This window comes from Danio aesculapii, chromosome 12 (assembly GCF_903798145.1).
Source record: "Danio aesculapii chromosome 12, fDanAes4.1, whole genome shotgun sequence".
Lineage (NCBI taxonomy): Eukaryota > Metazoa > Chordata > Actinopteri > Cypriniformes > Danionidae > Danio > Danio aesculapii.
The window spans coordinates 30,183,653-30,197,147 of record NC_079446.1 but is presented as its reverse complement, the minus strand read 5'-3'; the positions used below and the strand labels follow the sequence as shown (position 1 = coordinate 30,197,147).

Below are 13,495 nucleotides of genomic sequence, written 5' to 3'. Positions count from 1 at the left end.
ACATCACAGCACAGCTATTGATAAACTGGATATCTGCAGCTGTTATAACTGATTTCTACCCAGCCAGAGAAATGAAGTTCGTCAGGTTTATAATGAAGAATGCTGCGCTGGCCAATGTGCCTCATCACATTGAACACTTCTCCAAATTTTCACCTTCTCCGCTTTCAATGAAACAGTTTCTTGATTTTGGTGAGTATACTTTATATACTTTATTATTTTGGTCGGGTATGAAATCGTATGCTATGAAGAAATAGCTTCATATCATGAGCATAACGCTGCTAGTGAATGTGGTCTTGTAACGTCAGTCAGTTGTAGCAGTTGTATCACTTCATATTATTTTCTTTATAGTCCTCAATTACGAGCATGACTTTATAACGTTAGCTGCATTGCACGTTTTTAGTGTTATTAACATCTAATTTATGATTATTTTGCGCTGCTTTACCAGCGGTTTGTCGTAATATAGAACAATGTGTACCTTTGATTCGGATCTTTTCAGCAAACTGAACTGATTCAAAGAGTCAATCTGAATTTGTTTACGAATCTTCAACGGTGCACTCACATAGCGGACAGAATATTGAACTCCACAATTTGAAACTCATCTAAGCATATAGTAACACAAGTTTGCTGTAATAGTCGAATAGCAGATGACAAATAAAACGCAACAGAGTTGTTTTACATGTGACTGTAACGTTATTTTACTGCGTAAATCAGGCAGAAATACATTAACGTTAGTTTCCTTAATTATGTCCATCATGGATGCAGCTGTGACGCAAAATTAATTATTACATTCCTAATAACACCTTTTTTTGTTTAAGATTTTTAAAGCATCAAATACTACGGGATTGAACCTGTTTTTTTGAAACGAACTGTTCTAAAGAACCGATTCGTTGAAATGACTCACAAATCCAATCACTACTGTTCATACGAGCGAAGTGTTGCGTCATTTTACAGCTGCTGTCTTTGTCCTGCAACACTACAATATTTATGCACTTCTGTTCGACTGTTCGCATTACTTGTGTACGTCCTGAACATAAACACTTCATAAATGTTTGTGATATATCTCTGTCACATTGACCAGCGTGTCATGTTTATTTGTTTTACGTGTTGCTTTCTTCCAGGCTCTACAAATGCATGCGAGAAAACGTCTTTTGTTTTCTTGAGGCAAGAGTTGCCCGTTCGTCTGTCAAACATCATGAAAGAAATCAACTTGCTCCCCAAAAGATTACTTACCACACCTTCTGTGCAAATGGTGCATAGCTGGTGAGTTAAGTTGCAGAACATTTTACTACACAAACTAATCCATCCCTATTGTTGCAATGACGGATTGTTTAAAAGACGATTATAGCCAGAGGAATGCATTTTATTTTTAGTATGCTTCGTAAACACTTGAAACTAGGCCAAACTTTGAACTTGGTGAGAGAGAGAGAGAGAGAGAGAGAGAGAGAGCGTTTTGAACTTTCCCCTAAAATCAACTTGGTGGGATAGACTTCCTTCAAGAAGGGATTCTGCTGTGAACTTTGTCCTACTTTCACTGCCTCGTGCTTGACCGCGTCACACTCCCCTCTTGTTGTTGCCTTTTCTGAAGAGTGGAAACTTGGAAACCTGGCCATAGCCAAAACAAAACAGTCTAGCATTAATATGCATGGTATGCAACTGTTTAACCGTTGTTTTCCTCAGATGTTAGGCCATGTCTTTGTATTTAATATGTTTATCAGTGTGGTGTCATCTCTATTAATTAAAATGTCAGATTTAGATTTTTTCACAAATATTTGGTCAATATTATAATACAAATGTAATTATACACTGTAATAAATGCTGGGTTCCACACAAATATTTCATCTTTTCCCATCAAACTTATTTGATGATAAATGCAGTCTTCACAATAACCTTGTTTTAATGTTTTTTTAAATCATTTACATCAGTTTAACCCCTGCTTTTATTTGTTGCAAAGGTATATTCAGAGTTTGATGGAGATTTTGGAATTCCTGGAGAAAAGTCCCGATGACCACAGTGTATTAGAAGAGTAAGTAGGAACATAAATAGTACAGTTTATGAAGAAAATCTAAATGAAAACAAGATATTATCTTTTTTAACCAGTTTAGAACCCATATTTTTTGCATTGTTTTGCTTTTTTTTTATTTTATTACATTTAGAATTGAAAGGCGTGCATTTAAATTAAAGTAATCTAACTAAAGAAATCCAATTTCATGTTAAATATGATATATTTCATTGCATGTTTTCACACTTTTAACTTTTTCACAGGTTTGTCGCTGCTCTGGTAAACATTCGCAACAGACACAATGATGTAGTACCCACAATGGCCCAGGGTGTGATTGAATACAAAGAAGTATTTGGTCAAGATCCAGTCACTAATCAGAATATCCAGTATTTCCTGGACCGTTTCTACTTGAGCCGGATATCAATCCGAATGCTCATCAACCAGCACAGTAAGTAGTACCATATTTTCCCCAAACTAATCCAAAGTGTGTCCTTACATCTTAAATTCCTTGTATATATATTTTTCTTCTGTTTTTTTTTTAGCTCTTGTATTTGATGGTGCCACAAATCCAGTTCACCCCAATACCATTGGCAGTATAGACCCTCACTGTCAAGTGGCAGACGTTGTTAAAGGTATACTTTCACAAACATTGAGAGCGTGTCTATGTCAGATATTCATCTCAAAAATCGATGAACCGTTTGTTTAGTCAACACTCAGACACTATTATATGTTTCTAAAATGATATTGTGTCATCATTTTTCTAAATATAGATGCATATGAAAGTGCCAGGATGCTTTGTGATCAATACTACCTTAACTCACCTGACCTGGACCTTCAAGAACTCAACAGTAAGATCAGAGAAATATCATTTTATTCATCTTAAATTGTGTGTAAAGTGATAATTCACAGCTTATCTAGATTTGCTGGATTTATTTGACTAAAATGCTAACATGTTTTATTCTATAATTAACTTCTAAATCGTTTCTTCCATATTTCAAATACAAATATTGTGATATTGTGTAAAAATCACTATTATTCTACTACATATTGATATCAATACCACATACACTACTTGACAAAAGTCTTGTCATCGATCCCAATTGTAAGAGCAACAAATAATAACTTGGTAGAATGTAAATTTTTCGATTGAATCATCTGTTGAACTGTATCCCAATCATCACAAATACTGCACAAGACCTATTGGCACCCACATGGACCCAAGAATCTCACAGAAATCAGTCAAGTTTGGTGAAGGAAAAAATCATGGTTTGGGGTTACATTCAGTATGAGGGCATGCAAGAGATTTGCGGATGGAATGGCAACATCAACAGCCTGAGGTATCAAGACATTTTGTTATGCCCATTACATTACAAATCACAGGAGAAGGCAAATTCCTCAGCAGGATAGCGCTCCTTCTCATACTTCAGCCTTCACATCAAAGTTCCTGAAAGCAAAGAAGGTCAAGGATTGGCCAGCCTAGTCATGAGACATAAACATTATTGAGCCTGCAAGAAGTCCTGCAAGAACGCTTTCTTTATCATTCCAGATGACTGTATTAATAAGTTATTTGAGTCATTGCAGAGATGTATAGATGCAGTCCTCCAAGCTCATGGGAGTCAAACACAATATTAATTCTTTTTTCACTGCACCATGACTTTATATTTTATACTGTACATTATTTCTGTTAAGTGACAAGACTTTTGTCTAAGCAAAGTCAGACCTTACTGTCCTAATGAAGTAATTCAAAATCAAGGCATGATCATATTTTATTTGGTAAAATAAGCGTAATCTAGAGGCCTTTGCCATTTAGATAAGCCACTTCTAATTATTTGTTGTTCCTAAAACTTGGATAAGCGACAATACTTTTGTCAGGTAGTGTATGTTAAAGATTAAAACATCATTAATGTGCTGCAAATTATTTTTACTTTTTTGTTATTTTATGCGACAACATTTTGGATTTGAAATTTGGTAGAAATGTTATCAGTAATTTACAGAATAAATCAAAAATGACATTTCACTTAAACAAATATAAATCAATAATGCGGAAAACCGAGGATAGTCTAGTATAGTCCATTAGTTTTTTCCATAGCACTAAGTAAGAGCCCAGAGTCTAAAATGTATTTCTTATATTGGTTTTACATGTTTTACGCCTAATTGCTCAGAGCTTAGCGGTGATAATAGACGTCTTATCAGCTATAGACAATATTGACACTGTCTCTTTGTTCTTCTTTTAACAGCTAATAATAGGAACCAGCCTATTAGCATAGTGTATGTGCCTTCCCATCTGTACCATATACTGTTTGAACTGTTCAAGGTGAGTTGTAACCCATCTCATGTTCTGCCCAGATACATCGCTGTTTACGTAAGATCTGAATGTTGTCATGACAGTGTGTTTTCGTCCTCAGAATGCAATGAGAGCAACCATTGAGAACCATAAAGAAGGCAGTAATCTTCCAGCCATTCAAGTCATGGTGGCTGTAGGAGGCGAAGACCTCACTATAAAGGTGATTTGATTCTAGAATGGCTTATTACAGTGCTATCATTATGTTGTAAACAAATTAATATTTTAAAAATGGCGTTTAGGTGAATACTTTCTTTGTATCGTGTATATTGAGATATTTACAACTGCTTTACTGGATTTACTCAGTGGTGTAAAGTAACAAATCACAACAACTTACTCAAACTACTCTAATTACTGAGTAGTTTTTTCTGAGAAATTGTTGTTTACTAAGTAGTTTAAAAAATGTGTACTTTTACTTTGCCTTGAGTAAATTTTTAGTGCTCTATCGGTACTTTTACTCCATTAGTTTTCTTCAACCTGCAGTCACTACCTAATTTTTTCTTATCTATGGGATTAGAAAATCTTAACATGCATTGACCCAGAGACTGTTTAGATGCATGTCACTGATAAAAAGATGACGGGTGTTTACTGTATGATGACCGAAATGGCCTTAAAGACCCAGCAGGCACAGCACATCAACATGACGTCAGATTGATGTTGTACCCCTATTTCCTGGGAACGTTGTATTTATTTTTTTTAATAAATGAAATCGGGTTGACGTTAACTCAACGTCAGGCCGATGTTATTGTCCAACGTCCAACTTAAAATCAACCAAATACCAAATCTTGGTTTAAGATGTTGGCTCGACGTTGATTTTGGCCACTTTCCAACACAACCTTAAATCAACCAAATATTAATGTCATTTGACGTCATTATTGGACGTCAAATTAACATTATCCTTAGTCGCTGACTAGACATTAAATTTTGGTCGCTTGACGTCACGACCTAAATTAAACCTAATATTAATGTCTTACGATGTTGTGTGCCTGCTGGGCAATAACTAAATGCTCTATAGAATGTTACGTTTACATATCCACAAATTACATGTAAATGCATCAGCTTTATACAGCGTAATATTTGCTACTCACTACTCTTGTGTACTTTTGAAAGGGCTACTTTTTACTTAAACTTTGAGTATTATTTACAACAGATACTTATGCTACATTTTTGGGCAAGTAATGGTACTTTTACTTAAGTATGATTTTTCTGTACTTTTTCCACCACTGGATTTACTTTGGTTTGTACAAACAGCAATTTTGGAACCATTCTAACAAAATAAGTCAAATTATTTGAGAACACCCCAGTGACCACATTAGGAGAAAATAATATATTTAAATTAATTAATTATTATTATTTAATAATTAACCAATCAAAATAGGAAGGCCAAACACAATATTAGATTTATTATTTAGATAATTAAAAAAAAAATGTGTATTATTTAAAATTTATTTTAAAATATTTTCCTCTGGATAGATGGATAGAAAAAGGTATTTTTTTCTTAACAATTAAGAATATTCTACAATAATTTCAAAGTTTTAGCCTTGCTTTGATTTTAATTTGTATTTTTTTTTCCAAATTATTCTTAATGTACTTAATCTACTGAGTAGTGGTAACCATGCTTTAAATCAATATTTTTTTCAAATTATAAATCTTTGTAATCAATGTAGAATTGAAGTGCATGTGTTTAATTTTTCATAAAAATATTGAATACATTTTAATTGAAGTAAGTTAACGCCAAACATTTTATTTTTATTTTTGTGGATTTAATTAATTATATTATTAAATTATATATATATTTTCCAAGCATGTGGTCTTGACAGAAAAAGTTATTGTGACTTACTATTTTAATCCTGCCTTATTGATTCTAGTCTGATGTAACTAGAGCAGTCGGTCATGTTCCCATGAGTGAAACACCTGCTGTTGCATAACACAGTACAGAAGAGCTGACTGGCCTTGTTGTTTGGTTACCTTGACAAAACTGATTTGAGACATGTACTGTACATATTAACCAGTCATGATTGGGGTCAAAGTGCTCTTCCCCTCTCATCGTTAGCCTGTTTTTAATGTCTATGTTTTTTAATTTACTATATATTTATTCCTACAATGTTTTCTTTGTTTTTTAGATGAGTGACCGCGGTGGTGGAGTTCCTTTCAGGAAGATGGAGAATCTCTTCAGTTACATGTACTCCACAGCACCAACACCGCAGATGGATGAGAAACAAAGGGCTCCTCTGGTGAGATTTTAGCACTTTGAAATTGAAATACAAATAGGAATTGCAAAGTACAGGAAAAAATAGTATTAATGCACGATATATTGGCGGCCATATCATTAACGGCCGATAAATGTTATTTTTAATGTTATTGTTATCGGTCCAATATCAAAATTAGGCCGATATCTTTAAGCTGATAGATTGTCATTGTACAGAATTGACTGCCTCTCGTTTTGTTATTTAACCTATTATTTTGATGCAACAGTCAAGTTGCATGTTAATTTGCTATGCAAAGAAAATTAAATAATCAATTTTTGGCATGCTGATTCATGTGAAATCGTGACTATAGGTCTATATAATCACCTTGCAATTTTTAAATTATTGCTTTTTTTGTTTTGAGTAGGCTATTTTAAGATCTGTTCAAACTTTTATGACGTTTTTAAAATAAAATCAGTTGTTCACGGTATAAAAATATAACATTTTGAAATATTTATATTTATTGGCTAATATATCGGTTATCTGCCTCCAAATCTAAAGAGTAATCGTTTCTTGATATCAGCCCAAAAATCCATATCGGTGCATCCCTAAATGAGTTAACATTTCAGACCTAAAAAATGTAAATGTACAAATAAAAACAAAAATAAAACCATAGTATGAAATATAAATTAAATTAATGAATGTAAAGATATTAATAATGAGTGATATTATTTTAAAATCTGTGCTTCCATACAAACTAGTGGTTTTAATATATAAAAGAAGATTGCCTTGTGTAAAAATGATCTGCTTCAACTAGACAGGTGTTTAAATGCATCTTTAGATTTTGAATCTCATATTTTGGCGATTTTATTTTGTGTTCATGTGTGTTTAAATGTGATATCACTTATAACCGCACATCAAATACAGTGCCTCTTTATAATTTTAGTCATCTTTTGTCCACAGGCTGGGTTTGGTTATGGTTTGCCTATTTCTCGACTCTATGCCAAGTATTTCCAGGGTGACCTCCAGCTCTACTCTATGGAGGGCCATGGCACTGATGCAGTCATTCACCTTAAGGTACATTTACACCCTATACGTAACTGAATAGTTTCCAATTCATTCATATTTTTACTTCGGATCAGAAGATGTATGAAAAAATACTGAACAAAAATAAACTAAATTTATCCATGCAATGAAAATCAACTGGGTATTATCATACATTTTGATTGATTTTTACTGCATTTGTAAGAGCGCACTTGTACTATCCCTTAAAGAACACATTGCTAAATGTAAAAGCACAGGGAACTTGTTGTACTCGCGAGTACTTGGAAAACTTATCACTGTGTTGTAACAGATTACATCATGTTTTTTTCCCCCTCAGGCTTTATCCACTGACTCTGTTGAGAGACTCCCAGTGTTTAATAAGACTGCTCGACGAAATTATGAAGTCACACAGGGTGCAGATGACTGGTGCGTACCCAGTCGAGAGCCTTTGGACCTGGCTGTGTTCAAACTGGCCAAATGAAGAGCCTCCAGGAAGGATATAAGACCCTTCAGTGAGCGACTGACATAAGTGAGTGGGGATGGACACGATGTTCTCATGGCCGAAGCCCAGTTTTCCACTCACTGTGAAGCGGCGTAATCTCTCAGCAATACTCTAGATGTCGCATGCGATGGTTTTTTCTATGCACCATGATTGTATCGTTTGTTTTCTTGGTTTGAGAAACTACTGTAGGCTTTATCACAGCGTTACACGCAAACCATACTAACTCTCATGAAGCGGAACAACAAAGTGCCAGCTTTATGCACTCAACTGACCTGTGTTAAGTGGAGGTTTCAGTGTGGAGAAGGCAGCCAATCGGGCAGGTTTTGGGTTAGAGGAAAGGACGGTTTAGACTAGATATTGGAACTGGTTTGTTTCAAGGAACTTAAGAGTAAATAAACTCAAAGACCCTGTTTATAGCTGGTATTGAAATACAATGTTGTTGATTCTGATCACAGGTAGGGTTTGCTTAGGATTTTTGCAATACTGGAGCCAATTTGATACTTTTAAAACTTTACTTTTTAAAAAAGACCTACCAAACAGTGCTGATGACATTTAAAAAATGGTCTTTTCGTTAAAAAAAATATTCAAATTTAACAATTTATAAAAGGTTTAAAATATAGTTATTACTGTAAAACTATTAGCAACTACAGAACACAGTAGATTTATATGAATTCACAATAAAACCTAAGCCACCTAACTAATATTTTAAGACTAAATAACAGTTGCTGCACTCATAAAAGTGTAGAAATCAGTATTCTGGGTATGATGCAAATCAAATTTCAGCTATTCTTCTTTTGGATGAAGAATATGATCGTATTTTGATTATGATGTTGATTATGACTATATTATTATTGACCGTATTATGACCATATTTTCCTTTTCTGACTGACTGCATGTCTTGTCCTATTATGATATAATTTAAATCAATCAAGGATGCAGTATACTTCACTATAACTATTATATTTTGACGGAAAAGCTTTCAGCGTGATGTCATGCCTTACAAGTATCACTTTTTTTAGTAGGTGATATCAGTTATTCCCTTCAGGCTTCAATAACCATATGCAATGACAAATGCATGTATGATCTCACAAAGAAACGTAACTATTTTTGCATATTCATACAAATTCATATGATTTAATGTGTATGAAAATGCTCTTGATTTTTGAAAGAAAACGTGCATCCCATTTTCAACAAAACTGCATCTTAATACCATGTATAAACATTACTAGAAGTACAGTAGGATAGGGCCAAGATGAGGAAATAAGTCAATATGCAACCACGGATGGATCATTTATATAAAAGTATACTTAAAAACATGTTGCACAGACTTAGTAATGTTGAAATCAAGGAACACTTGTAATTCAGTGACTGCTAACACAGCAGTTTCCATACTCAAAAGCTGAAAGAAAGATGATCGGAGGCCATATTTGTAGCTGTATTTTCTGTGTGGCCAAATGTCAATGTGATCCATGGTATTTCTCTTAAAGGGACAGTTCACCCAGAAAATGAGAGTTCTGTTATTATTTTCTGACCCTACACTTGTTTCAAGCCTATACAGTATGAGTTTGAAAGACAGTATTAATGATATTATTTTAATAATGGCTAATATCGATTGGTTTCCACACTGTAAAATGGGATTTAAAAAGTGAGTTAACCCATTGCCTTAAAATCAACAAGTTGACTACTATAAAAAAGTGAGTAAACCTGTTGAACTTGTAACTGTTAAGTTGGCTTAACTTAATTTTTAGAATTATTGTCATTATTCATTTTCTTCATAATTTTAGGGAAACTAATCGCTTTTTACAGAGCAATAATTTTCAGAATGTTTTATATTCAGCACTGGAAATAAAGTCATACAGATTTTGAACAACTGGGGAAAGTAAATGTAAGTACTTTTTCATTTTTTGGTGAACTATCTCTTTAATTAAAATGTGTTTAGAACCGGATTGAATGTACTGTACAGATAATCTCATTGATGTAAACTTGAAACACTTATAAATTATGCACGGAGCATTTCAAACAGTCTTTGGTGCTTTAATGTTTATTCTTAAACGTGCTGAAGCATTTTAGATACCTCATCGACTGAAGTTAGCTTGTGCACTCAGAGAATTTTGCGTCCTTCAGTTTTGCGGGCCTTCAGTTGCTAGTTTCTTCAAATAGCACACAGCATGAAATTAGAGCTGCTAATTTTAAGCCTTCTCCTTGGAGAGCATGCCTACTGTATTAAATCAACCATCGGCTTTCAGCTTGCACCACATAACCTTACATGTAAGGACCATATTTTGTGTTTATATTTATTTTTGTTGTTGTTTTGTTATTCCTGAAAAAAAATCTAAATCTTATTTTTGTAAAAGTTTTCCAGACAAACTAAATGATGTCTATATAAAGAGAAATAAACACACTTTTGTGTCAAGTTTACATTCTGGTGGAGTCTTTCATTGGTCTTGCATTAGTTAAGAGTTAGATAATGTGTTTACTAACATAAACAATACATTTATTAGAGTATTCAGTCATCTTTGTTAACGTTAATGAAATAATAGTTGTTCATTGTTAGTTTTAGTTAACTCAGTGTATTAATGTTTACAAACACACTTTTATTATAATAATACATTATAATATAATAATACATTATAACATTAAAATAATAATAATAATACATTAGTAGTAGTAGTAGTGGTAAACTTTATTGTTTTTGACAGGAAATCTGTTATGGGCATCACCAGATTGCTGCAGACATTCCATAAAAATACAATAAAAATAAATAAAATTATAATAAAAATTCAAAACGATACAAAATACAGTAGTTACAATAATTATAATGCTAATTAAAATAAACTCTTGTAAAATAAACCCACTAAAACGGGTACAAAGGATTTCTTAATATTTAGCCTACACTTAAGGACTCTGTATCTCCTACTAGAGGAAAGCAGTTTAAAATGCGGAAATAAAAAATGAGTTGGATCATTCAGAATCCTTTCCACCTGATTGAGGACACAGTTCTCATATAAAAGTTGAGGATTAAAATATTCATCGTGCTCAACAATTTTCCATCCTGTCCTTAAGAGATGCGTCAACTTAGATTTACACTGTACAGCCAAACCACACTGCGATACATGACAATGCTTTCAGGAACAGCTTTATAAAATGACAGCGTATGCTTCTTGTTAGCACCAAAGAGACGAAACCTCTGTAAAAACAAAAAAATCTCTAGTGTAAATGAGAACAAACACACTCTATGTGTGTTTCCATGTAAAAGAACTGTCAATGTGAATGCCCAAGTACCTATAGGTCTCTGTCTGAGTAATAGGATGGTCATGTACAACCACTTTTTATGGAGTCAGGGCCATATATACTCGCAAAATAAAAGAAAGTTTTACAAACAAAAAATATAGGATTGAGCAAAAAAATAAATAAAATAAAAAATAAATGCAAATCTCCAAAAATCGCAAAGTGAAAATTCATTCTTGAGAAATTAAAATGAATTTTGCTAACAACAATGAAGAACTGTAAAGGCAAAATTAAGTTTTGAGAAATAAAATGAAATTCGCAAACAAAAAAGAACTGGAAATAAAAATCAAGCAGTGCAAAAAAACTAAAATGTTGGCAATTAGAAAAAAACTATATATGTATGCAAAACATTTTTTATAACATTGCCTTTACAAAAATCCAGGTGATGAAATCGCTTAAATGGAGGCAGGTCTGGGCCTTCCCTAAATGCCCAAGTTGCCTTGATACCCCCTTGACTGCCCCCTTGTCAAATCAGCCCCACAAAGTGAAACGCGCAGAAACACTTGGTTGACTAAAAAGCTAATCAAAATGTGCATTGACTGGATGGGTTTTGTAAAGGCTAATGCTAGATTATATTATAAATGCTATAAAAATGTTTTGCATTTATAGTTTTTTTTCTAATTGCCAATATTTTATCTTTTTTTGCACTGCTTGATTTTTATTTGCAGTTTTTTTATTTTGTTTGTGAATTTCATTTTATTTCTCTCAACTTAATTTTGCCTTTGCAGTTCTTTATTTTAGTTAGCAAAATTAATTTTTATTTCTCAAGACTGAATTTTCGCTTTGTGATTTTTGGAGATTTGCATTTATTTATTTATTTTTTGCTCAATACTATATTTTTTGTTTGCAAAACTTTCTTTTATTTTGCGAGTATATATGGCCCATAAATTGACTCCATACTACTTAACCATGGTCACCTACATACTTTGGGTCAAATACCATCTCTTCTGTTTTCTTAGTATTTGTTTTTAACATATTTTTATCACAGCAATCAACAAACCGGCTTATTTCTGACTGGTAGAGAACACCAATATCACCATGCTCATAAAGTAAACTTAGTATTAGTAAATGCTGAACAATGATTATTAATACATGCTGCACAAGTATCGATCATCATGCTAGTAAATTCACTATTGGAGCCTTATTGTATGTGACCCAAGTACTCTTGATTTTTTTTTAAACACCAAATTACATAAAGAGTTCATTTGCGAAAACGGACAACTCAATTTTGATTCATTTTAATTAGATATCCAATTATTTAAGTTTAAATAGGTTTAAGCAAGTAAATTATTAATTCATTTTCCTTCGACTTAGTCTCTATTTTAAAGATCGCCACAGCGGAATGAACCACCAACTATTCCAGCATATGTTTTACGCAGTTTTACTCCATAATGGGAAAGTAAATTATTCATATACAGAATATACTGTATATTATTAATGTGTGGACGAGACGTTACACACTGATTCTTTGCCCAGTAGGACAAAGGTTACATTTTCATAGTAAACAACAGCCCATTTAAAGGTCAGATGGAAAGTGAAGTCATTGGAGCACAACAGAAGTCATGAATGAAACAACAAACCTCGAAGAAACCATGAACTTGATGAAGGTCAGATACGCAGGAAAAAAAACTGTTGATGTTTAAATGTAAAAGTAACGTCAGGATTGTTTTGTGTGTATAGAGCACAGTGTTCTTGATGGATTAACCTTCTCAAGAGCTGCCTGATAAACAAGTACTCTGCTTACTGCATCACCATAAAGCACGTACTCCATGTAAGGATAGACAGTAAGCTTGTTGACGTGCAGGAGGCTCTGGAATGTTTTAGATTATGAAAAACTTTTAAACAATGTGCCAACCTTTCCTTTATCTGATTACATTCTATCTATCTATCTATCTATCTATCTATCTATCTATCTATCTATCTATCTATCTATCTATCTATCTATCTATCTATCTATCTATCTATCTATCTATCTATCTATCTATCTATCTATCTATCTATCTATCTATCTATCTATCTAGTAAAAAGTTATTAGTTACTTAAAGTAACTAGGGAGTAAACCTGTTGTAACTTGAAACTGTAAATTGACTTAGCTTAAAAATAGCAAAAATTATGCACAGTTTATTTACTTAATT

General features: G+C 33.1%; 1 protein-coding gene across 1 annotated transcript; it reads left to right on the top strand.

Moving 5' to 3' along the window:
• Positions 1 to 10,490, top strand: pdk2a (pyruvate dehydrogenase kinase 2a). The gene is made up of 11 exons (XM_056469315.1): positions 1 to 189; positions 1,119 to 1,260; positions 1,952 to 2,023; positions 2,263 to 2,447; positions 2,542 to 2,631; positions 2,770 to 2,847; positions 4,237 to 4,313; positions 4,405 to 4,503; positions 6,464 to 6,574; positions 7,490 to 7,603; positions 7,908 to 10,490. The coding sequence occupies exons 1-11, from the start codon at positions 72 to 74 to the stop codon at positions 8,049 to 8,051; spliced, it is 1,230 nt and encodes a 409-aa protein (XP_056325290.1). The 5' UTR covers positions 1 to 71; the 3' UTR covers positions 8,052 to 10,490.
• The last annotated feature ends 3,005 nt before the right edge of the window (positions 10,491 to 13,495 follow it).